Consider the following 26,633-nt stretch of genomic DNA (forward strand, 5'->3'; position numbering starts at 1 on the left):
ATATTTTATGGTTATTGAATTAAAAGAGAAAAGAATATTAGACTTGAGCATATGAAACAAAAGCCAGAGGTTAATTAAAATGGAGAAGGTCAAGAGATGAGTAATCAGGCTTAGGCATTTATATCTTTGGGATTTACTCGAGCTCGACCTTGTTCTTTTATTCCTCTGCTCCTCCACTGTGTATTGGCACTGGCTGGTGAATAGCAAAAGCAAATGGCAAACTGTCGAAACGAGCAGGATGAGAGAGTAAGATGGAGGTTGAATTAATTAGTAGTCAAGGTAAGGTGGTGGCACCCAGGGGTGCTGACAGGGGGGGATGAAGCCTAATTGTATCCGGCCTGAAACATAATTTTAATGTTATGCAGTTTCACATGAAATATGACATGTTTTGTAATGAAATTTTTAGAAATTGCATTTGCAATACAATTAAGTTAGGCTATATTTTCAGGGAACCTACTGAAGGTGGGGTCTTTTGGAAATATAGGCCTGAAGTGCCAGGGGAAATCCTGGTTTGTGCTTATAGTACAGCCCTTGGAGGACTTTCTAAACCTTGAAGTGGCCATTCAAATGAAAAAGGTTTCCCACCCCTGCTCCAAAGACCCAAACAGCCTAAAAATAAAGGGGGGGGGGGGTTGTGAGATGAAGACATGTGAATTCTCTGAAGCCTGTCTCAACCAACTGATTAACATGCGCATGATGACAGGTATTTCCCAGAAGAGAATCGATCTGTATTTCACTGATCTTGGTGCCCTTGGTAATCTCACTGTCCAGAAGGGAAAACATTGATGATGAAATAGCCAGCAAAAAAATGTTGATTGCAATATCACATTGAAGCTCAAATTTATTTTTTACAGGTGTCGTTTTTTTTTTCCACAACATGCTGTGCAGTACTAATAGCACAAGGGAAAGAAAAGGGGTTTCATCAACTTGGACTAATATCAGATCTCATAGGCTACTAAGATTTAATTGTAAACTGCTAATCCACTGAATCTATCATACCTTTTCACAAAAGGCATCTAATTGAATTATTTCTACAGTATTATTAATTTTACAGCTATATTTTGGATTTTAACCACTTTTTGTCTTTCAAAATTAAAACATGTTTTGCCACATTCTCAAGAATCAGTGAGAAGCCAGTTTAAGCCGAAAATGCCTGGGGTGCTTTTTTGGGGCCAATGCCACCTTTTTGTTTAATATACATAGGTGTGACTGTACTCTGTACTACAGGGACGGGCAATTAGTTTGCCCCAAGTCACACTATGGGTTTAGAATGTTGACTGAACGGCTGGATATCACAGGCAACTTACCGGTGTTAATCATAGAACATACACTTGCATAACTTGTTGACATAATGTGAAATCCTGCACATTATATTGAAATTCATTTAGGCAGATGAATACAGTAGCCTATACGTGCATGGTTAATCTCAAACCTGCAAGACCCTTGGGTGGCAATTTTAAGAATGTTGGGTCAGAGCATGATATTGGATTTAAAAAATGATCGGTCTTGTAACACCTTTGCAGGCCAGATGAAATGTCACAGCGGGCTGCACGTGGCCCCCGGGCCAGAGTTTTCCCACGTCTGCTGTACTAGGCCTACTATATACTGTATATCACCTTGCAGAGACAGTCCATTCTTCCAGACAGTGTTTCCAGATTGGGCTGTTTCCTGCCCAATTGGCCGGCTTAGGATGACTGTGTGCGGGTAAAAATGGCATTTAGCAGAAAAACCCGCCCAATTTTTGCCATAGAAATCAATAGAATTGGGCGGGATTTTGTGCTTCTAGGCGGGTTTTGAGCATTTTTTGGACTGGAAATCATCAGCCTCATCTGGCAACCCTGCTTCCAGATTCCATGGTCCTCCATGACATGTTCCCTTCCTCCAGGCCATGTCACCTTGAACACTGATGATCGATGGCTTCATCCCGGGATGGGGGCCAAGGTCTATATAAATAAAATTTAGCTAACCCTCTGCCACTTCTTGCATTTAGTTAAGACAGGACAAGTAACAGTGATGGTCCAATCACTGTCCAAGTAACAGTGATTGGACCATCACTGTTGTTTGTCCTGTCTTGCACTTTGACGTCAGTCTGTCAATGTCAGTCCTGTGTATGTCTATGTCCTTTCATGGTATAGAGAGAAAACGTAATTTCAATTTCCTTGTATGACCTGTGCATATGAAGAAACTGACAATAAAAGCTGACTTGACTTGACATGACAAGTTGTTACTTTGTGGCAGCCTTTCTTATGCTGACAATATTTTTTAAACAGTCTTAACAAACATGGACGGACTTGATGGTTGCCAAGATTAGAAAAAGTCCTCCTCTTCTCTTTTGATCAAAGTTCACATCTACTTTTCAAATCAATCACACCAAAGTTATTTACGTTTCCTGTCTTCTTTATTTTCCCTTTTCCCCCTTATTTAATTCAATTACATCATTCGCTCCCTGAGATATACTGTATTCTGTCAGTGTAAGCACAGGATTGCTGCCTGCCAGACCCACATTCTACTCCCTTGTCTTTACCATGGCTCATATTCCATTTTTTATGATCATATAACTTCAGGGGGAATGTTTTAGGTTTCTGTCATGTGGCCAAGTCAATATTTGATGGAACAAATGATGATGAAATGAAAGAAGACTTTCGAGTAAGACAGATGTGATGTAACACTTTTTAAGAGATTGAGAAAAAGAAACCGACACCTCGGCCCGGGCCAGCATAGAGCGCTCAAGTAGCTTACAAGAACACCGCTCTCTCTCTCTCTCTCTCTCTCTCTCTCTCTCTCTCTCTCTCTCTCTCTCTCTCTCTCTCTCTCTCTCTCTCTCTCTCTCTCTCTCTCAGTTATAATGCACTTTGTCATCCAAATGAACCTCTGTTGCTATCCAGTAGGTGTGTGTATGTGTGTGTGTGTGTGTGTGTGTGTGTGTGTGTGTGTGTGTGTGTGTGTGTGTGTGTGTGTGTGTGTGTGTGTGTGTGTGTGTGTGTGTGTGTGTGTGTGTGTGTGTGTGTGTGTGTGTGTGTGTGGCACTGACATTGTTTAAAGCATGCACTTCCAGCCCCCCTCCTCTTCCTCTTCTTTTATACTCCATTTGATGGAATGTCATCTTGGGCTCGGAGTATTGATTGAGTTTGTCTGTGATGGATGTCTCGCCGACCCAAGGGCTTTGTGTCGGCAGTTGTCCAAGTAACCTTTGATCCTTGGTAGGATTCTTCGGATCAAAAATAATAAAGCAGAGTCCGTTCGATTATTCTGTCATACAGTATATGCTTGAGCAAAATGTGACTAACCACAAGAAGACAGGTCACATGCCTCTCAGAGTAAAACTGAGAATGAGCAAAACTGAGGGTTTTTTGTGATCTTCTGCATGTTGATTTCTTGAGGAAGCTACTCAGTACTTCAGTCAACAGTTTTTGGTTTGTCTAAAAGCATACATTTTTTTCTTTTAAAGGGCTAGCTTTATGTCTTTTTTCCCAAGAGAAATTTTCAGAGCTGAATTTTCTGTTTTCTAGAGGTGAACACGTTCAAAAGGTCACAGATTCATCAGGTGTTACCAGAGGTGGCCAAAGTGAAAAACAAAACCTGTCATAGGTTGCCTGTCATTGGTTTGCCCTAATGAAGACTGATTGTAGTCGAAACGCGTAGGCATTATCCATTAAAATAAAGGATTTTTAACTTTTTTCACTAAGATCAGTGTGCCTCGGATCATTCTGACTACCACTTTCAACAAGGAACCTTCTTTTTGGACCTTCACATTTTGGAAATAGTCACAAGCCAATTACTTATCATGTCCTTTCTGAAGAGCACCTGATTCTTTTACTAACAATTGACCCAACGCAGCTCTCTCCTTTTCCTCTTTTTTAAAACCTGTCATAGTTTCCTTCCAACACAAGTAACTTACTTCACACAAGAGTAACTGGTGTTACTACAGAGCAATGCACCTGATTCGGCGATCAAATCTGGGGGTTTTCTTCATAATATCATGTGCTAGTGTTGGACTTACACCATAGATTTAGTACTTCTGTTTTTACTTTGGCCACCTCTGTATATCACCTACAGCCCTGGGTGTACTTGCAGCCTGTTTGTTGTAGCTTGTCAGAAATGTGGGGATGTCAGAGAGTCTGTTTCAAATCATGCACATGTGCAGGGGATGGAGATTTTGGTGTGGAGAGAAATAGGGCATTGCGGTGGGGAGTGGGCTGTCAGTCATGATGATGAGGGAATCCTGATAACACTTCAGTGCAAACTACCAATATAACATTTCACATTCCCGGCATACGACATTTAAATGTAATTTTAGCAATACTAGGGAAATAAAGTTGTATGCTATTGTTTAACGGTTTGGTATTCCAAAACAAAACGTATTCTGTAGATTAATTTATGCCTGCTTTTTTTTTAGTTCAGACTGAATAGGCCTAAAACTGGATAACCACAATTTGCAATGTAAAATTTAAAGGTAAGTGCACACACACACACACACACACACACACACACACACACACACACACACACACACACACACACACACACACACACACACACACTTGCTCGCCCTTGCCCTATATCATTCCAGCACTCTGGGCTTTAGGCTGAGGCTCTGAGAGGCATGCTGATTTACACTGCTGCTGCAACACTACACTGCCCCGCTAGCCTGCTGTGATGGTCCGGTCCAGTGAACCCCGTTGGTGTCCGTCCACAGCAGAGCTGAACTGTCCATCTGGCATATAGGGCATTTGCAGATAGGCAGACAGTCCTCAGGGATTGATGTTTTAATTTGTTGCTGTTGTTGTTGTTGTTATTGGCAGCCCACACTTCAGGGGTTGTGTTTCTCGACAACATCATTGCTAACTAAGTTAGCAACTTACTTCGTTGCAATGCAATTTCCCATTGGATACCCAGTAAGTTGATAACTGGTTAGCAATGATGCTATGGAGAAACAGGCACTGGGCTGGGCAGCCAGTCAGTAAATCGGCTTGTCTGTCTAATAGCAAGCAGCACACAATCTTATCCCACACACACGCACGCACGCACGCACGCACTCACACACACACACACACACACACACACACACACACACACACACACACACACACACACACACACACACACACACACACACACACACACACACACACACACACACATAAATACATTTTTTTCAATCCTTTCACACCTAATCATGCTTTGGATTTTCCTGAGTAGTTTGGTTTGATGTACAGGTAGGCCTATTATCTCCATCTCGCCCTCTATCATCCGTCGCCCAGTGAGACTTAAGATGAACACCAAATGCAGGGCTTTACTCAAGCAGGCCTTTATTTTGTCTGTGCTCTCAGATGAAATCTTGACAATCGATCGTATCGGTGACTTCTCGGAACGAGAGCAACAAAAGTGACATGCAGGGCCGCTGACAGCATTTGTTGGGCCCAGGACAAAATCATCTGAAGGGGCCCCCATACCCAATGCATACACTGTAATGGGGACCCAATTCTGAGCCCCCTATCTCCCTGGACAACATACCCCTTTGTCCCTCCCTGTCGGCAGGCCTGGCGACATGTTCCGTCACCGTCACGACACTGACACGGACACGGACACCGACAGCAGCCTGGTCTGTTTACCTCGTTCCTTTTGTGAGGTTGCCATGGTTTCGGCTGGATGGGGAGATAAGGGCTTTTCTCATTTTGCACCTTTGCCTCTCTGGACACACACAAGTGACTCATGCCAATCAGTGCTTTACGCTCGGACCGCTTGCTAATCAATCTCCTGATTTTCTCAGCAGGCTTTTCTTCTCAGCTTTGGGACTGCTGCCCTTCGACCCAGTGTTCTAATCGACATGACCATTAGCTGCTTGTAATGTTGTGGCAGCAATGATAAGCTCTATGATGTGGTGGTGGTTAGCTGTATGTGCGGTGGGTAGAGTACCTCCTCGGGTCCTTTGTTCCCCAGGTTCTATGTTCCCCGGTCTTTGTATGGGACTGGGGAACATAGGACCCTTTTTCTAGAAAAAAAAAGGGTTCTATGTTCCCCGCATTGCATGTTTCCGAGTTGTCAAATTGTGCCCCAACCAAAACTATCCCTAAACCTATCCTGTCAGAGGTGCAACAACAACCTGCGCTTTGCCATGCTGCAGCAGTCTACTTGGAAGCAGCGAGGAACATAGAACCCTTTTCTTTTTAAAAAAGGGTCCTAATTTCCCCAGTTGCGGGGTGCTAAACATTTGGGTGTATAAACATTGTGGCCATCACGGATGAGTGCACAAAGGCACCATGAAATGATTGAACTCAAATAGATTCTTCCACATTAACATTTCATCCCTCGAGATTTCAAGCTAGCTGCGTAAGATAACATAATGTGGCAAACTCAGATGGAGAACTTTGAAAATAGGCGTGGTTTGTGAGCGCTGCTGCAGTGGGGGAAAGAGAGAGAGAGAGAGAGAGAGAGAGAGAGAGAGAGAGAGAGAGAGAGAGAGAGAGAGAGAGAGAGAGAGAGAGAGAGAGAGAGATGCAGGACAGAGGTAAGTGAGAGGAAACAGGAGAGGAAAGGGATGTAGAAAGAGGAAAAAAGAGAGGGATGATGTAGGTATTGGTGAGTGGAGTAACACCCGTGAGTGAAGTAACAGGAGCAAGGAAGAAAGAGATTGTGAGAGATTGAGTGTACAAGCCAAGGTTAGTGAGAGAGCTTGAAAGGAGAGAGAGAGAGAGAGAGAGGGGGGCGGGGGGGACTAAGGATCATGAATCAGCCAAGTGTCACCGCTGTCATCTGGTGGAAATGCTCACTTCATATCTCATCGTCATGACACATGGTAGGATTAAAAATTACCCTGCACCACCACCCTAATCCTCCACCACCATCCCCAACCCCAACCCCCCTCCTCCACCCTCCACCCCCCTCCACCTCCACCCCAACCCCCCTCCTCCACCTTCAACTCCAACCCCCCTCCTCCACCCTCAGCCCCCCTCCACCTACACCCCAACCCAACCCCCCTCCTCCACCAGCACCCCTCCACCCCTCCTCCACTCTCAACCCTCCTCCTCTGATCCTAAGTCCATCTCCTCATCCACTTGGCCACGGCCGCCCATACTCGAGGGCTACCAAGGACAAGTCTGATTATCATAGACTTTCAAATCTCGATTCTCGAGGCAACGCCGCAGAAGGTGTTGCGTCAGGGGGGTGCATCCTGGCTAACCAAGGGCTACTCGAGGGATACTGAGAGCTACCTGAGGGCTACTTGTTTATTCAAAATCCTCTACTGATGTCTTGACATCATTCCCAAGTCACACTATGATTGAATGATAATTTGCTTGTAGGTTATGAAGAAATTATCTCATATTTAGATTAAGAAAAACATGAACAATCTTGTAGTCGTCACTGTTTACTAACATCCTTGGTGGGCATATCAGAAGCACCAGGAGGGCTAGGCCTACCTGGCGCCCGTGGGCACCACGTTGGTGACGTCTGCACCAAAATCTAATTAATCAAATGCATCACACAAATATGTAAATGGGATATCATCAATTTCAGCCATTAAGACTCAGAGAGAGGAATTCGTTTTTAACGATTTAATGCTAACATAGTAGACAGTATTTGGCGTAGGTCCAATCATCAACCCGGGTCTTGCGCCAGCGGATCCAGAAGAGCCTACCGTAGCCGTGCAGCAGGAACTGGACCTTTAACCCTCCGGACAGGAAGACTGGACCCAACTGGTGGTGGTGGGGATGGAGGAGGAGATTTCGGACCAGCCATGCCTAGGCCAGCAAGAAAGGAGAGTTAAATACGTCACTATAAAGGAAATGGCAGCCGCTGATTGGCTCTGCGCAAATGCACGCCTGACTTGAGTCTTCCTGGCAGAACTAACGCAGGCTACATACGTATATCTGAGGCCCACAACCATTGTTTCCAGATTTGGCGGGTGCCGCCCAATTGGGCTACTTGAGATGAGCGTCTGCGGGTAAAAACGGCGTTTTTTTCAGCCGTTTTGGGCCCATTGAAGTCAATGTAATTTGTTGATTTTGGGCGGAATTTAGCGCATTTTGACGTTTTTTGAGAAACTTTTTGGTGGTATTTGGTCAGACAAATCTGTCAACACTGCCCACAACCTTGGTGAAAGCAAGAGAGAGAAAGAACCTCATGGGAACTATTTGGGGTGGAGGAATGCCTGATGAAGACCCTGATGGGTCGAAACGTTGTATGACCTGAATACATTTTCAAAGCGGAGCCACAGTGTGCGGACTTCTACTCTTTTCCACTATTAGACGCGCCTTTGTCCTGCACCTGGCCTCAGAGAGGTGGGATGTGCATACTCTTACTTTTATGAAGAACTATTTGTGGAGGGCATTCATTCATTATTCAAGAAAGAGTAACATCTTCGATTGTGTTTGAATCAGAAGCATATTGTAAGTTCCTTGAAAAAGGGGGTTGTTTTGGGGGAGGGGGGGGGTTCGCACCCTTGAAGACCTTAATATTTTTCTATGCTGAACTTTGAAATGAGTTAATTTGCCAGGAGGCAGTTTAAACACACTGCCGCAGAATTCCATCAGTTTTGAGCTCCTTGACCGCATTAGTTCTGTTCGTTTGGCCTCTCCAAGATGAAAGAAAATGGCATTCAATTTTCGAGCACATCCCCCCTACATAATGTAAGGGCCCCGGAGGTCCTGAGGGCTGCATGGGCTAGCATGCAAAGCACTAATCTGGAATTCAGTGCAGAGAGAGAGAGAGAGAGAGAGAGAGAGAGAGAGAGAGAGAGAGAGAGAGAGAGAGAGAGAGAGAGAGAGAGAGAGAGAGAGAGAGAGAGAGAGAGAGAGAGAGAGAGAGAGAGAGAGAGATACTGATATACAGAGAGGGGGGTGAGAGATACTGATATACAGAGAGAGAGAGAGAGAGTCTAAAGCAATTCAGTTTTCACTCCTCCTTAATGGAAATGTGAAAGGAATGATCTACAAGTGTCCACCATGGTTGTGGTACTATACATACACTCACATTATGTGTGCACAAACACACAGACACACACAGACAGGCACACATGCACGCACACATGCGTGCCCACACACACACTGTGTAATTCTGTAGGCCTATATACAGTATACTGTATGTACAGACACATAGTTTAAAAAAAAAAGAAAGGAAAAGAAAATATGTGCAAAAGGCCAACAATGATTGGAGGAGGAGAAAATTATGTTGTAAGTTGTACAGCAGATGTAGACATAGCAGGAATAGATACCTTGTATAAGACTAATGAATGTCTAGTAATTTAATGAAGTATTACAAAAGACAGGCTGACTGTCTCTTTGTCTCTGTCTCTGTTTCTCTGACCAGTCATAGTTGGACTGGTACCAAAAAACAACCCAGGCTTTTTTGGCCTAGACCAGCCCCCACCACCCCGGCTATTCTATTTTATTATGGGCAATTGGACACGGTCCACTGTCTATACTAAAGGTGGACCTATGCTCCGGCCAATCTGGACCCCTGTTTCTCCATAGCATCATTGCTAACCAGTTATCAACTTACTGGGTATCCAATGGGAAATTGCATTGCAACGAAGTAAGTTGCTAACTTAGTTAGCAATGATGTTGTCGAGAAACACAACCCCTGAAGTGTGGGCTGCCAATAACAACAACAACAACAGCAACAAATTAAAACATCAATCCCTGAGGACTAGTGATGTGTCGGTCACGAACCGTTCGGCTCTAAGAGCCGGCTCTTTGAAGTGAACGACAGGAACCGGCTGCGCAATGGGAGCCGTTTTGGGATTTTTTTTTGGGAGCCGTTTTTCTTTTTCTTTTTTTTTGTCCTTCTCTCCCCCTCCCTCTCATTGTGTGTATCCTCTAAAAGTGCCAGTGGATAGAGCAGGTGTTACAGACACACTCACAGCGATCAGAAATGCATAGTATGTATTAATACCTTTTTAATTTACTTTGTATTTGGGTATGTTGGGTCATTATTAACGACTAATTATGATAAAAATGTTGTTCATAAAGGCATTTACACACTATACACTGCCCAATGTGCTTCACAATGTCAATAATGAAACAAAATGTCGTAAAATAAAATGAAAACTTTTAATTTACTAATTATGTAAACATATGTACAGGGAGCCGTTTGGGAGCCAAAAGAGCCGGCTCTCCATAGTAAGAAGAGCCAAATAGAAGCGCATCTCAAAGAAGAGCCGAAAATCCTATCACTACTGAGGACTGTCTGCCTATCTGCAAATGCCCTATATGCCAGATGGACAGTTCAGCTCTGCTGTGGACGGACACCAACGGGGTTCACTGGACCGGACCATCACAGCAGGCTAGCGGGGCAGTGTAGTGTTGCAGCAGCAGTGTAAATCAGCATGCCTCTCAGAGCCTCAGCCTAAAGCCCAGAGTGCTGGAATGATATAGGGCAAGGGCGAGCAAGTGTGTGTGTGTGTGTGTGTGTGTGAGTGTGTGTGTGTGTGTGTGTGTGTGTGTGTGTGTGTGTGTGTGTGTGTGTGTATCTGTCTGTCTGTCTGTCTGTCTGTCTGTCTGTCTGTCTGTCTCTCTGTGTGCGTGGGGGTGGGGTTGGGGGTGGACACACCCTATCCTCCACAATACTGGCATCATGATATAGGGCTAAGGGAGGTTGGGGGGGGGGGGGGGTTACCCTAATGCCCCCAGTGTTGGCATGATGAAGAGTGGAGGGGAGGGGAGAGGAGAGGGTGTGAGGGGAGGGGAGGGGAGCGGAGGGGAGAGGGGGTGAGGGGAGGGGAGTGGAGGGGAGGGGAGGGGTGTGAGGGGAGGGGAAGGGGAGGGGAGGGGAGGGGAGCGGAGGGGAGAGGGTGTGAGGGGAGGGGAGGGGAGGGGAGCGGAGGGGAGGGGGTGTGAGGGGAGACAGAGGGCTGCTGTCAGGGCTGGAGGATTGGTCATCTGGCATACAGGGCATTTTCACGGTGAAGGTGGGCTGACAGTCCTCAGGGGCTGATGCCGGTCAATGTTTTTGGTGTTATTGTTTGTTTGTGTTTCCCACACCGGCCCACCATTTAGATGAGGTAGCCCATTGGTCCATCTTTAACCCATTGTGTCCTGGAGACACATATACGGGTTTTTTTTGGATTTTGAGATTTTAGCTGTTTTATTAACTATGTGGGTATGTTAGAGCTGAATGAACACATTACAATGCAAGGGGAGGGTCTTGGCTTTTCAATGTAACTCATTTCATGTTTGTATGTGCTTCAGAGATATTTAGGATTTAATAGGAAGAGTGTAGCCTGATAAACCAGACTAAATGTGGATGTCTAATTTAGACAAAACATTTTGCCGTCCAGTGGGTGGCGCTGGTTCACCAGGCTAGGAAGAGTGCACCCTTTCCCAAAAAGGGCTTAGGACAAAATGGGTTAATATAGACAATGGGCTGGATCAATCATTCCGTATAGAAAAACATGTGGGGGCTTTGTGGGGGGCTGGTCCTCACCAGAAAGGCCCGGGCCGTTTTTTCGATCCCACTCCAGGCGCTGGCTGCTGATGCTGATGATTCAGGGGTCTGACGGCATCTCACTGAGGGGCCTGTACTGTAGATCATCTCTCTCAGCTCAGCCTGGCAGCTGTGTAGTGTGGGGGAGGAGGAGCACGGCCAGCCCAGGGTCGCTCACCACCACTGCCACTGTCCATCTCCTCCCTGTGTGTGTGTGTGTGTGTGTGTGTGTGTGTGTGTGTGTGTGTGTGTGTGTGTGTGTGTGTGTGTGTGTGTGTGTGTGTGTGTGTGTGTCTGTCTGTCTGTCTGTCTGTCTGCTTGCCCTCTCATCTATCTGTCTGTCTGTCATCCACCCAGTTAGAACTGAGGGGCTAAATCTCTCTCTCTCTCTCTCTCTCTCTCTCTCTCTCTCTCTCTCTCTCTCTCTCTCTCTCTCTCTCTCTCTCTCTCTCTCACTCACTCACTCACTCACTCACTCACTCACTCACTCACTCACTCACTCACTCACTCACACACACACACACACACACACACACACACACACACACACACACACACACACACACACACACACACAAACACATGGGTACTGATCACACGCTTTCACATGCCGTTCTCTTATTTTGTTATTGATATCAAGGTGTTCAATTGCAGACTTGATTGTAATGACAATAAGCAATTTAGAAGGTCACTGTCTGACTATGTACATTTACTGTAACACTCTTAGATGTTCAATTAATTATTCACATATTTATTAGAGTAGCCTAGTATTCCCAATTATTTTTTACATGAAACAGTGAGTGTTTTTGTCTTTAATGTGTAAATGTGTAATGTCTCGCCTGTTCTATGCATCTTTTTAACCCATTGATGCCTAAGGCACCTGCAAAAAAGGGTGCTGAATGCCTGAGGCCTTTTTAAGAAAAGCTGCCCTCAGCCTATAAAAACCTAAATATCTCAGTTTCTGAGTTGCATTTAAACGCTAAGACCCTCATCTTTCATTAGAATGTGTTCATTCATCTCAAACAAACAGAGATTCTTAATAAAGTTGTCTCAAATCTCATGAGCCTGAATGTTGCGTAATGCAGCTCCAGGCGCCAGGGCCAATGTTGCATAACGCAACATCAGGCATCAATGGGTTAAACGGTGAAACTGAGGATAAGGTTCCAGACTTGTGGATAATAAAGATTCATTCATCCCTTCCTTCAAAGCATGTTATACAGTTTTCTATACAGGCCTCAATGGTCACGTAAACGGCCATTGTCTTGACATCGTTCCCTTGATTTTTACATTATAACTTCATGTTCTACTCACCCCTGTAGGTTGTGTGTCATTTGGAGCTCTGACGAAGATATTCGGCCATGAAACGTCTTCCTATGGGCAATTTTTTGCAGGCACAAGCCATGTTGTTTTTAATGTAGGCTATTCATTACGTTGCGCTACCACTCATAAAGCGTAGGTGGATTGCTTATTTAGAAACTTCTTGGTTTTCGCGGGTTATACATTTTTTGAAAGACTAGCATTTCCAAACAAGCAATCCACCTATGCATTACCAGTGGTAGTGTACCGCAATGAATAAATTAAAAACAACATATGTTGTGCCTTCAAAAAAGAGCCCATAGGAAGTCGTGTATAACCAAACTGAATATCTTTGGGAGAGCTCCGAATGGCACACACGTTACAGGGATGAGTGGAACATGATGTTATAATGTGAAATTTAGGGCCAAATGTCAAAAAAATGGTTTTATCCTTTCATGCCATCAGGTTTTTCCTCTTTCCTTCTCCTTGACCTTGTCGCAAACACATGTTTCTCTCCCCCATCCATTTAATAGGGCTTTTGGCTGGATGGTCAAGGTCGAATAGGGATCCTAAAGCATTTCTTAGACATCGGCATATTTGCTGCCTACCCAATTGCATTAAGGTGTTTGGCTGCATGTGAGGAGTAACAGCAGTGTGTGTGTGTGTGTGTGTGTGTGTGTGTGTGTACGTGTGTACATGTGTGTGTGTGTGTACTGTGTGTACTGTTTATAAAAGGAGGCAGCAGCACATGCATGTTGCGTGTGTGTGCGTGTGTGTACGCGTGTGTGCGTGCGTGTGTGTTGACAGCATTAAAGTTGAAATGGGCTGTTCCACAAAGCATGCAGTAAGCAGTGCTATACAGTTTAGCCGGGCGCCAATGCCCCGCTGTCATCACACTTGTCCCTTCTAGTTTCTGGCAGCATTCATCACAATGCAACTGGGCTGCACACATTGTTACCTTCACGTCGCACCAATGCAACAGCTCAGCACAAAACACAAACAATCCTGACTTTGTTACCGGTAAATACAGTACCTTAACATCTGCAGGTTTGTCTTCCAACTTCGTTTAAGCTCACACTGTGTGACCATTTCCGAGATGGCAACCTTCAAACCTTCAAGAAGCAAGTAAAGACTCTCCTCTTTCGTGACGATCTACTGGACTAATGTTTGAACCGTCCTAGTCCCAGGCACTCTTGACATGATGTATGTGTGTGTGTTTGTTGTGTGTGTGTGTGTGTGTGTGTGTGTGTGTGTGTGTGTGTGTGTGTGTGTGTGTGTGTGTGTGTGTGTGTGTGTGTGTGTGTGTGTGTGTGTATGTACTCTACTTAAACAAATGAAATAAAAAAAACCTTCTTTGCATCTGCACTTGTTGTTCTGTAGGCCTATATTTCCTGTGCACTTTGTATCTACTAGTAGTTGGCTATGATTATGTCCTCTTTTGAAAGTCGCTTTGGTTATAAAGCGTCTGCCAAATGCAATGTAATGTAATGTAAACATTGAGGAAAATACTTGCAGTTTTATATAAACTTCTAATCTGTGCAGAAAGGAGGCTTTTCAGTCCATGTTTTGTATAGTCAAATTAGCATGAATGTGAAAAAATAAAAGTGAAGCACAATAAGCCTTGCTTGGGAATTCAGCTTCTGGGTGTGTGTGCTTTTCTCTTTAACCCACATAAAGTAGGCTATATACAGTAGGCTACATCTCAGGCCTGCTCTATAATCACACACCAAAAAGGGTGCTTTTTAATTACATAAAAAGCTGACACCAACCCACTTGCACTTTTTTTTTCTTAGATCAAACATCTAAGTGCTTATAAGTCTAAGATATTTCTTAATTTAGAAACCTGCAGCAGTGTTAATTTTCTACTTATTCTGCATTATTAGGCGGCTGATATCTTAATCAGAAAAATCAAGGTTTTTTTCTTACACTAATTCCTCTAAAATCCTTTTTTTTTCTGTATCACTGCTACCATGGACGACTATGCTTAGGATCCATAAGGCTGGTGATATGCTTGATGTGTGCCTCAAATTGTGCATGCGACAGAGTGCACATACTTGCTTCAGGACAACTGGAGCACTTTGCACAATGATGGAGGTGTCACCTAGGGGGCAGATAGCCAACAGGGCTCTCATTAATGTTTTCCACCATTGTTTGACTGTACCGTAAACTCAACATATAACAACTCAACAAGTTCCGTCCACACGCATCTGCCTACCATGTGTGAGGGGTTCTTCCGCAGTTTAAAATTGACGTAAAATTCACATGGCAACGTGTTCGTGCAGGAAATGTGCCCTCACACGTGTGTCCTGCAGTAAGCATATCGCCGGCCTGAGGCCAAGTTTGGGATGTTACAACAATTCTACAACATTCTACATCATCGCATTATATATTGGCCACCATTGTCATTCTGGCTACTTTCCCAATTTCATAGCTACATGCAACTACTCTTCATGCTGTTATGTTCGTCGGTCTGTCGGAAACCGGTTTGCTATTTGAGTTTTTTCACCTGATGTATGTGTGCCTATTAATGCCACCCACATTGTGTCGACAAGTTCTCGCTCACATAGGCCTACTTTGTCAACATCGATCGACGACCTCAAAGTCAAATGAGCCTAATGGCAAGCACCACTGCTCAACCTGTCTGCCAGTATAAACATAGAGTCCATGAGGCGAGGCGGGGAGGCGGGGGGCGGGGGGGTTTCGTTATCTGGGGGCAGAAATGCTATCAATGTTTTTTTGGCATGAGATGAAAGCTTAAAATCTCCCCTTTCCAGTGATACCAGGCACAATGGTATGAAATATTCACAATACCCCCACCATGAACCTAAACCAGATACAAACCCCGTTTCAAAAATGGAATTAATAGGGGGTTAGTTACTTCACACTGAAAAAGTGATTTCTCTATTAGGTTACTGCCTGCTGTGTTGAATCATTACAACCTTCCATTTTACACCTATCTTGATGGCAGCAAAACTCCTTATCCTTCCATCATATGTTTAGTAATAGGCTAGCTAGCAAGGCACTGACAGGACATGATTTGATTCTCTAGGAAGTAACTTCAGACGTGACGTGACGTGATAAGGAAGTGGTTTGATTCGCTATAAAAAACTCAAATACTGTGTGTCATATGGGAGGCAATAACATATTTTTACGTGACTTGGGAGTGAATGTGTTAATTGCACTTTTGTGAGATATTGAATTAAATGTCAATCATCAATGACATTTGGCATCACAAGGCCACAAACACAACGGAAGACAGGATTTTTTTTATGAGGACCCCCAGACTAATAGCTCGTTCAAAAAGTCGAGAATCCCAAGAAAGCCGACCTAAAACCTCGGGAAAGTGGGAGTGAACATTTGGTGACGCAATGTCAGATCGATAATTATCGAGGTTGATCTCAGGCGAAAGTATAGAACAACGAGTTCCCGAGCTTGTGTTTTGTGTGACGACACACGCATCATCAACATGGTGCCCATGCATGCAACTGACATGTAAACAGTATCATAAATGCTAAAATATCGTCTTGTAATCACTATCAACAACACCAGTTAATGTCATTCAATTGCAGATGCACATATGACAGCAATGCTGATCTCTGATTGTTTAATTTAGCTTACTTCAGCTAAAATGATATGTCGTGGGTGTGGAGACTCAAGTGGAGGTGAAAAAAAGAAAAGAGAACCAAAACAAAGCACGCATGATTCCAGATTGTTCCGGGATCAGTGGCGTTCATGCGCCAAAGTCCAGAACTCGGTTGTCACATGAGCAGTGTCGTCAGCTGTCTCGAGAGGTCCCGAGATCGTGAAGGCACCATAAGTGTATTTCTCAAAACTCTAGTGCGCACTTCCAAGTGTATCAGCCTAATGAAAGGCCATTGGAAACTCCAACTCCAACTAATTAGTCATGCCCAGTGATTGGATACTCTTTATTAGTCACGCCCATTAATTGGATACTCCGCAGAGTTCACCAAAGAGTATTCAATCACTGGGCGTGCCTAATTATGCTGATACACTTGGAGGTGCACACATTAGAGTTTTGAGAAGTGCCCTAAGGATGCATCCAAAACTGGTGGTAGACCGGTGGTGTAAACCAAATGCATTTTCACTGAATTTGACATTTTGGTTTGAAACACAGCAAATGTGGGTGCAGCACTTAGTGTATGATACACAGCAATGACCAACCCTTTTTTTAAAAGGCAACTACTAAACACTTTTTCATGGACACCTGAATAAAATGAGCGCACACATTGATTGGTTGAGAGGGCAGGTGAACCTCATTGTGTTTCAGCTCACCACTAATTAATACCTGATTTTCATTGGTTGGTGTCCTCAGAGATCTCCCTATATCTTCTCCATGTGCAGACTGCAAAATTGTTTCTTTGGGGTTGTCTGCTGGTTGCTGAAATGGGAAGTGGAGCAGGTTTAAGGTGAGTGGTTAATTATGTTTATGCATGTTACTTTATTGTCCTACACTGATAATATACATTAAAGGGACACTGTGTGAGATTTTTAGTTGTTTATTTCCAGAATTCATGCTGCCCATTCACTAATGTTACCTTTTACATGAATACTTACCACCACCATCAAATTCTAAGTATTCATTATGACTGGGAAAATTACATACATGAAAAGGGGATCTTCTCCATGGTCCGTCATTTTGAATTTCCAAAATGAGCCATTTTTAGCTGCAAAAATGACTCTACTTGGACCATACTAGAAAATATTTGTTTATTGCTTAGAAAACTTTCATGTAAAGCTCAAATTTGGCAATTGGCAGCCCAGTTTCAATGAGCAGCATAGTTGCAGTACCCTTTTTGACCATTTCCTGCACAGAGTTCACCGAATTGCATATTGCAACTTCTGTCTTTTAGGGTCCTTATCCTTTGTGCCACAGTATGGAATGCTTGTTGTTTTCCAACTAAAGGTAATGGATTTGGAATTCAACACTTCAATTTACATGATTGTGTTATTTTTTGGAACTTTAGAAAAAGTGATTTAGCCTAATTAGCTTCAAACCTTTAATTTCAGCTTCAACTGGTCAACAACAGCCTGCATCAGGAGGCCAAAGTCCTGTTTTTGATCCACGTTACATTACCTTGCTGCAGCAATATTATCACTCACTTGCACCAGCAGCTACCTCTGCAGATGTCCCTCAGGCCCCTGCTGCGCAATCCAGCCAAAATGCTCCTCAGATGACGTCCCCAGTTACAGTAAAGGGCTCCTCCATGCCTCAAACTAGTTCTGGATCCCAAGAACCCCAGATGGTTGCCAAGTTACCACAGCCAGCCAAAGGCCAGTTGGAATCCTCTGCACCTGTGTATGGAGCGCCCCAATCCAGTCCAGTAGACGAGTCTCTACCTGCTGCGTTTGCTGAGGCCCTTGTGCTTGAAGAGCCCAGATTTGATGATAGTCCACCATTCCCTCCAGTTCCACCGGCACCCAAGCAGTATGTACCAGGAACGGTGATCCGCAACATGGCTACAAATGAATTTGGCCTTGATATGCATGAGTTCCATGACAGTGGAGACTTGCTGCGGGGTCCTCCTCGTGTCCCACTGGCTGCTGAGACTGGTGAGCAAGTAAAGACTCTCCTCTTTCGTGACTATCTACTAGACTAATGATTGAGCGGCCCTAGCCCCAGACCAGACTCTTAACGTGTGTGTGTGTACTCTAATTAAAAAAAAATAAACCCTAACTAACCCTCCTTTGCATCTGCACTTGTTCTGTATATTTCCTGTGCACTTTGTGTTGGCTATGATTATGTCCTCTTTTGAAAGTTGCTTTGGTTTTAAAGCGTCTGCATAATGTAATGTGACCCTGCAGCCACCTCACCTGTGATCGAGCCTATTGGAGAAGACCTCGAGCTAGATGACCAGTTCTTCCACATGTTCATCACTGGCCAACTTCCTCCTGGTACTGTAACTCACACAAGTTCCTCCTATGAGCGTGGGAGGAATGGCTGGGGAACTATTGGATACGAGAGGATTCCTCCGTCAAGACCAGCAAGCAGGACCCCAGTTGCCCCAAGCAACTCCAAGACTGCTCCCATGAAATCTCTGGCAAAAAAGAGCTAGGTAAGCTATGCTCAATAATTCTTAGCTAATTATGTACAGTATCTGGGGTAGTTTTGTGTTTCTAACCATTTTTTTTTCTTCTCCCCAGAGCCAGGCTTTTCAGTGATTTTCAATCATTTGTCAATAAAAGGATGAAACTTAATTCTTGTGTGCATTGATGTTGTGTTCATCTACTGTAGAGGTCACACGTAGAATAGAAGCGTTTGCCTCCGCCAAGCCGTAACATTGCAGGGTCAGTAGGTTAGTGGTGCGTACATTTTTCCTCATCTCTAAGGTCTCCCATACATAAAATTGATTCTTAGCCAAAATGATTTTACTGCTAAGCCTAAAAAATTTACACATTTTCATAAGCACCTCCAAACCAAAAAAGCACCAAAAATGTGACCTCTCTGTATGGGAGTATTGACATAAAAACCCATGTAGAAAATGAACAGAAAGTCTGAGAACTTTGAAATTAGGTATGCTTGTCCCCAAGGGCCAGATGTATCTGGTAGAAGAGGATGGATGTGGATATCTGGAAAAATGAAGTAGATATAGGCCTCTAATCACACACCTGAAATAGGCGGAAATTAGAAAAAAATGATAGCTATACAGAATGTAATAATTTACTTTGTAATTGCTTTGTCAGACAATGTCATATGCACACATATTATAGCTTGTTGGAAAGGGGAGATTGAACTGAATCTAGCAATACCAAATATGTATCTATATTGTGAATATTGAAGATGGTATATCGCTCAATGTATGAGGTGTCCACAATGAAAGACATCTAAATGGAGATAGAGACCCTATTTCAATGCATTTTAGTGATGAGAGGAATGCTCACAACATCTTCAACAGTATATTACTTCAAATAAACTTATAATTGGTATGTGGTGCTCTAGATTATATTTCATGAATAATCAGATTAGGGTGAAAATATACACATATTTATCAAAATCTCTTGTATTGCTTGCACATCTGTAGGCTATTGTAAAGCTGGAAAATGCAGTGATGCCACCTAGTTCTAATGCCATGCAGCTAGCTCATCAGACTTACATCATTGTGAATAGGCCTATTGAAGATGGTATATCGCTCAATGTATGAGGTGTCCAGAATGAAAGAAATCTAAATGGAGATATAGAGAGCTTATTTCAATGCATTTTAGTGATGATAGGAATGCTCACAACCTCGACAACATATCAGTCAATGTATGGTGTCTAAAAAAATAAATAAAATGAACCTGTCCATGTAGATATACAAGTTTAAAGGTAAGTAATTAATACACCTTCATGGTGCTGTAGTGTAGCATAGTGTATTTCAGTAGGCCTATAATATTACCAAATAGAGAGTGTCATTTAAATACAACACAGTGAGGGAACTTCTATGGTATAAGGATGTTTGTTCTTCAATTTTCCTTACAATAATATAGTGTACCACCATAGATACACTGTACCGTAACATTGCACTACTGTGTGGAATTGATAAGCCCAAAGCACCTATTCTAAAAGGCCATTTTCTGGTCAGCCTTTGACATTGGCTACATTTCACTGTCAATCATTCACATAATTATTAGTGACAACATGGCTTACATTTGGACAGTCAGGAAAGGAGCCAGAGATAGAATTATATACTACATTTTTTGAACACAGGCATTTCTGTCCTTCACAAAAATGAAAACAGAGAAAACAAACACATTCAAATTACAAGGATAAAAGGAGAGGATATGCTACAGTCCTTAAAACAAAACATTGAGAACAGCTTTGTCTGAATTTAACTACAACTATGGAAAGATTTTAGAGGGTTTGCCCTTGACATGGATTTGTTTACCTCGGCCTACTATCTAGAAGGTGCGTCAAAAGCTTAACAGCACAATTTGATACTTGGTACCAACAACAAGTAGTTGTTACTGCATTAGATAGCTGAGACCCATCCAATTGAATGTTTTAAACATTGCATTACATTTTCCTGACAGTTTTATCTAAAGTTACTTACAAAACATATAATAAACGGCAACAAAGAAACAGGGTGTCGGGAAAATACAGAGCACAGGCATACTGTAAGTTCAGAGGGATGACCAAACGCTTGTGTCAGCTGGTAACTTTTCCGACTATTGGGGATTAAGTTACCTTCTATTAGAAGGCAAGGCCAGACCGTTTGTGTTTCAGTATCATGAAGCAACATTAGCCTACATTTTAACAGTTCCTTCCAGGGGATAATTGCGCTAGTCCAGGGCTTCCCAACCTTTTTCAACTTGGGGCCCACTCGAAATTGTCAAAAATGTTCGGGGCCCACCTCTGACCCAATTAAGAATAAAACTCAAATAAATCAACAACAACACACCAAAATATGATTATAATTTGTAGGCCCACTTGGAATACCTTCAGGGCCCACCAGTGGGCCCCAGCCCATAGGTTGGGAATCACTGCGCTAGTCATTGAGCAAAATTGTGGCATGTCATAGAACCTGAGTTGCATATTGGGTCAGGTACTGTCTGATTTTCTGTAAAACAGTACTAAGTAAATGAGGTGATGTATTCAGAAAATTATACGCAGTCATCAATAATACCACCAAGGTTTATTGCAACCGTTTCTGTGGTAACAGTGGTCAACCTTGTGTACAGATTGATATAATGGCAGATGATGATGGTGGTCCTCCATCCCAGAGCCGGCGCGCCCAATACGCTCACTACGCTCTTAGCGTAAGGCCTCGCGCGACCCGTTACGTCACTTACGTTGACAGTTAAAAAAAAAAAAAAAAACCGCGAACTGTGATTTCATGTTTATTATTGATTCCGTATTTTGAAGGAGGAAACCAACGCACACCAGAGGTTTCGAGGTGCAGGATCAATTTGGTAGAAGAAGGTACCGCACACTCTTGTCCATCGTGCTGCAATTTATTGACAAACAACGTTTCGGCCCGTATGGCCTTTCTCAAGTTTTACAAAAGCAAAGTGAAGACACCCCTTATAAATTGTCCTCTGGTTTGTGATTGGCTGACAGCAGCCGGTTAATCAGTTCAGTGACACCTGCCAGACAAGATGAAATCTCATCTTGATTACAGTTTGTTTTCTTTACACATTGGCAGTAATGTCAAAAAGAGGTAAGACAATTTATAAAAATTAAAAAAAAAATTAAAAAAAACATAGTGATACATCAGCCCCTGTGAGTGCAAGAGATCCAAATACCAAGTAAACTATATACATAATTACGTGATGGGAAGGTAAAGTGAGAGCAACACTTGCAATTTTAAGATCAGGCCACTAGAGGCCGTCATGAAAAGTATTGTCTCATCTTGACACCCATCACCAAAGGCCAGATGATCTGCACAATAAGATTGAGTCTACCTAGAGAAAACATTTTAATTCAAATTCCACATTTAGACCAAAGGGAACCAATGTCTTAAGAGAGTGGATATAATAATTTTCTCTCTGAGATAGTAAACGTTCTAGGTTACCCCCCCGTCTAGGCAGAGATACCTTCTCAATCCCTATGTATCTTAGTGCAGAGACCGAATGGCCAGCTTCCACAAAATGCGCAGCTACTGGATAGTTAAGGTTTTTACAACGAATAGTGCTGCGATGCTCTGCAATGCGTACTTTTAACTCCCTACTAGTTTTTCCAACATATGACTTTCCACATGGGCACGTAATCAGATAAATAACAGACTTTGTGTTACATGTGATAATGCCCTTAATGGGAATACTTTTACCAGTGTGGGGGTGTTTGAATGTAGTGCATTTATAAGTATAACTGCATTGCGCGCAGGAGCCACATTTACGGTTACCATCCGGAATAGGGGTTAGAACCGACTTGGAGGGCACAATCAATGGTGGAAGATCAGAGTTTACTAACTTGTCTCTCTTGCACTCACAGGGGCTGGTGTATCACTATGTGTTTCTTAATTTTTTTTTTAATTTTTATAAATTGTCTTACCTCTTTTTGACATTACTGCCAATGTGTAAAGAAAACAAACTGTAATCAAGATGAGATTTCATCTTGTCTGGCAGGTGTCACTGAACTGATTAACCGGCTGTTGTCAGCCAATCACAAACCAGAGGACAATTTATAAGGGGTGTCTTCACTTTGCTTTTGTAAAACTTGAGAAAGGCCATACGGGCCGAAACGTTGTTTGTCAATAAATTGCAGCACGATGGACAAGAGTGTGCGGTACCTTCTTCTACCAAATTAATTATTGATTCCGTCACACAAAACGTGAAACGTCCAATATGAAACGACATTTTCCCTGCGGAAACAACAAAAAGAAAAAGAAAATTCATGACAATGAGCGACGAGAACAGCAGTCAGGTACGGTTATGCTTCCACCATTGACAGTAAATGGCTTCCACTCATTGTGATCCTTCTTCTGTGGCTAATTTCGTATGGAGCAGAAGTGTCAATGGGCTTTTGTATTGCACAACAATGCCGGCTTAAAAAGTGCCCAGGTCTTCGGTACAGTGACATGTTGCAAAAAGGGGGATTAACGTTTTACTGCTGTTTTAAAAGGTAAGCTTAGAGGTTGTTGAGAACTGAGTAGCGTTTCGTTTAGCTTGTGCAATTAGTTCAACTGAATCAACAGGTAGCCTAGGCTAGTAGAGAGAATGTGAGAGGAAAGGGTGGTGTTGTCAACGTTTTACTGTTGTTTCGAAAGGTGTACGTTGAATCATAATCTGACGAGCCGTTCGTTTAGCTGATGAAACGTTAGGTTATGGCTATAACCCTCGGTTCTTTGATAACAGAGTGAGGTGTTTCACTATGGGATACGCTTCGGGCGTGACCATCTACGGAAGCTCCAATGACAATACGTCTGTCAAAGACAGACAGGTCGACGCGGTCGGGCTCCGCCCCTCAGGGTGTATACCCCGGCGACCTCCTGTGATCCATCATTCTTAACGGTTTCTTCCCTGCCTGGTGCAAGGAGGGAAAGATAGGTGAAACACCTCACTCTGTTATCAAAGAACCGAGGGTTATAGCCATAACCTAACGTTCTTTTTCTAACTTCGCTCGGTGTTTCACTATGGGAGATATAGCCCACTCCCGTATTGCACACTAGACGTGGTCCAAGGTACTCTAGCTGAGGTGCTGTGACATCTAGACCACTGCAGAGGAGCCTACCCCCAGTACTGCGTGAGCTAAAGATGGGCCTGATACATCTAATCTGTAAAAGCGAGCGAACGTGTTCCCTGAGGCCCAGTTCGCCGCATTACACAGTTCTCCTATTGACACACCCCTGAACAGGGCCCAGGAAGTGGCCATGCCTCTGGTTGAATGGGCTCTCATGCCCTCTGGCGGTAGAGAGCCCTTACTCTGATAAGCCGCTGATATGGCTTCAAGGATCCAATGAGACAACCTCTGGCGAGACAGAGGTAGTCCCCTGTGGTGAGTGGCCCATGCAACAAACAGCTGATCATGTCTCCTAAACTCAGCTGTTCTCTGTATGTAAATCCTGAGGGCTCTGACAGGGCAGAGGCAGTTGAGCACCTGACTCTCCTCCGAGATGAATGGAGGAGGATGAAAAGCCTCCAACTCTACCGTCTGACACCTGTATGCTGAGTCCATTACCTTAGGCACAAACCCTGGATTGGGGCGAAGGCGAACCTTCTTGAAATCAGTACCGAATTGTAAACATGAGGGCTTCACTGAGAAGGCCTGTAGTTCACTCACACGTTTCGCTGTGGTCAAGGCTACGAGCAGAGCAGTCTTGATCGAGAGGAACTTCAAACTCACGTGCTCTAGTGGTTCAAAGGGATGGGCACTGAGAGCACTCAGCACCAGAGCTAAGTCCCAAAGAGGGACTAGCGGTCTAGAGATGGGGCGCTTGCGTCTCGCGCCTCTCATAAAGCGGCACACCAGGGGATGTTGTCCTGCTGTCTTATCTCCAAAGCCCACGTGGCAGGCTGAGATTGCAGCTAAGTACACCTTTATTGTGGAAAAGGCCTTTCCCTTATCTAAAAGGTCTTGTAGGAAGTTTAGCAGCTGTACTACTGAGCACTGAAAGGATATTATCTCTTTCTGTGAGCACCAGGCCTCGAACACACGCCACTTACAGCTATATAGGTTCTGTGTGGAGGAAGCTCTAGCCCCCTGGATCGTCTCGATGACTGCTGGGGGCAGGCCTACTGCATCTAGATTCCACCTCTCACGGGCCAGGCCCATAGAGCCAACCTCTCTGGGTGTGGGTGGTAGATCTCTCCTCTCGCCTGAGAGACTAAGTCTCTCCGTATGGGGAGGGGCCACGGGGGGCTCTCCAACATCTGTACTATCTCTGCTACCCAGTGTTTGGATGGCCAATACGGGGCTATCAAGATTAGTGACAGGCGCTGTGCCCTGACTCTGGCTAGAGTGGGGGATATCATGCTGACTGGTGGAAATGCGTACAGCTTGGCGTTTGGCCACTGGTGAGCTAGTGCATCCACACCCAGTGGTGCATTTTCGTCTGCTAGGGAGAAATAGAGAGGGCATTGTGCGTTTTCTCTCGAGGCGAAGAGATCTACGGTTGCCTGCCCGAACCTCTGCCACACCTGTGTTATTACTTGTGGGTGGAGGGTCCAATCCCCGTATAAGGGGTTCCCCCTGGACAGGAGATCTGCACCCCTGTTCAGTACCCCCGGCACATGTGTTGCTCGTACCGACAGGAACTGAGCCCCGCACCAGAGCAACAGTTCCTTCGCCAACTTGTGTAGTTTTAGGGATCGAGTGCCGCCCTGGCGGTTGATGTAAGCTACCACTGTTGAGTTGTCTGACTTCACCAACACATGATTGTTTCTCAATATGTCCTGGAAGTGTTTCAGTGCCCAGAACACTGCAAGCAACTCTAGATAATTTATGTGTTCTGACTTCAGTCTGTCTGGCCAGACACCATTCACTGTTCTGCCCCCGAGTGTAGCGCCCCATCCCTGTAGGGACGCATCTGTCGTTAGCATCATTCTCGATGCCACACCCCCTAGAGGCACCCCAGTGGTCAGCACCGCTGGGTCCCTCCAGTAGCGTAGGGCTATCATGCATGTCGTATTCACCCTGACTCTGCGGTTTAGGTGACGACGGGAACAAAGGCGTAGTGCGCTCACCCAGCGTTGGAAATCTCTCATCATGAGAAGACCCCATCTCACCACTGATATGGCCGATGCCATCAAACCCAGTAGGCTTAGACACTGTCTGAACGACACTGCTCTCTGAGGCTGGAATAGGTCCAGACCCTGTGTGAAGGATGTTACTCTTGCATCGGACAGCCTCACACGATACGAGAGGGAGTCTATGTGTAGTCCCAGATAGTTCGTGAACTGCGCGGGCTCTAGCTGACTCTTTTCTCGGTTTATCTTGAACCCTAGATTCTGTAGGTGTGACAGTGTTGTCGCAGAATCTAGAAGGGCTTGCTCCCTCGAGTGGGAACATAGGAGGAAATCGTCGAGATAAGACAGTATTCTGATCCCGGTGTATCTTAGGGGAGCTAGAGCTGCCTCCACACACTTGCTGAAGCAGCGAGGCGCTAAAGCTAACCCGAAGGGCAGAGTTATGAATTCGTAGGCTATGCCCTGGAACGCAAACCTCAGGAACTTCCTGTGCGCCGGGAATACCTCTATGTGATAAAATGCGTCTGCCGCATCTATCGTAACAAACCAATCGTTGGGGCGAATGGATTGACACAGCACCTTGTGTGTTAGCATTCTGAACGTGTATTTGCGAAGGTACCTGTTCAGTATACGTAGGTCCAAGATGGGACGAAGTGCGTTGCTGCCTCTCTTTGGGATGAGGAAATATCGGGAGTAGAAGCCCTGGTTGCTCTCTGCCTCCGGTAATCTTCTGATCGCTCGTTTCTGTAAAAGAGACTCTATCTCTTCGTTTAAAACTCGAGCAGAATCCCCGT

At 44.2% G+C, this 26,633-nt stretch overlaps 1 protein-coding gene across 1 annotated transcript; it reads left to right on the forward strand.

Moving 5' to 3' along the window:
* Nucleotides 1–17,055: 17,055 nt before the first annotated feature.
* On the forward strand, nt 17,056–18,933 carry LOC134469365 (uncharacterized). Its single transcript, XM_063223584.1, has 5 exons — nt 17,056–17,144; nt 17,589–17,641; nt 17,746–18,288; nt 18,541–18,791; nt 18,880–18,933. The coding sequence occupies exons 1-4, from the start codon at nt 17,122–17,124 to the stop codon at nt 18,789–18,791; spliced, it is 870 nt and encodes a 289-aa protein (XP_063079654.1). The 5' UTR covers nt 17,056–17,121; the 3' UTR covers nt 18,880–18,933.
* The last annotated feature ends 7,700 nt before the right edge of the window (nt 18,934–26,633 follow it).

This window comes from Engraulis encrasicolus, chromosome 18 (assembly GCF_034702125.1).
Source record: "Engraulis encrasicolus isolate BLACKSEA-1 chromosome 18, IST_EnEncr_1.0, whole genome shotgun sequence".
Classification (NCBI taxonomy): domain Eukaryota; kingdom Metazoa; phylum Chordata; class Actinopteri; order Clupeiformes; family Engraulidae; genus Engraulis; species Engraulis encrasicolus.

Excerpts from the sequence above, each read along its gene's own strand:
- LOC134469365 (XM_063223584.1), top strand. The coding sequence starts at position 17,122 with ATGGGAAGTGGAGCAGGTTTAAG. Across the intron at positions 17,145-17,588 it reads GGAAGTGGAGCAGGTTTAAG|GGTCCTTATCCTTTGTGCCA; the intron begins GTGAGTGGTTAA and ends TCTGTCTTTTAG. Across the intron at positions 17,642-17,745 it reads TTGTTGTTTTCCAACTAAAG|CTTCAACTGGTCAACAACAG; the intron begins GTAATGGATTTG and ends CTTTAATTTCAG.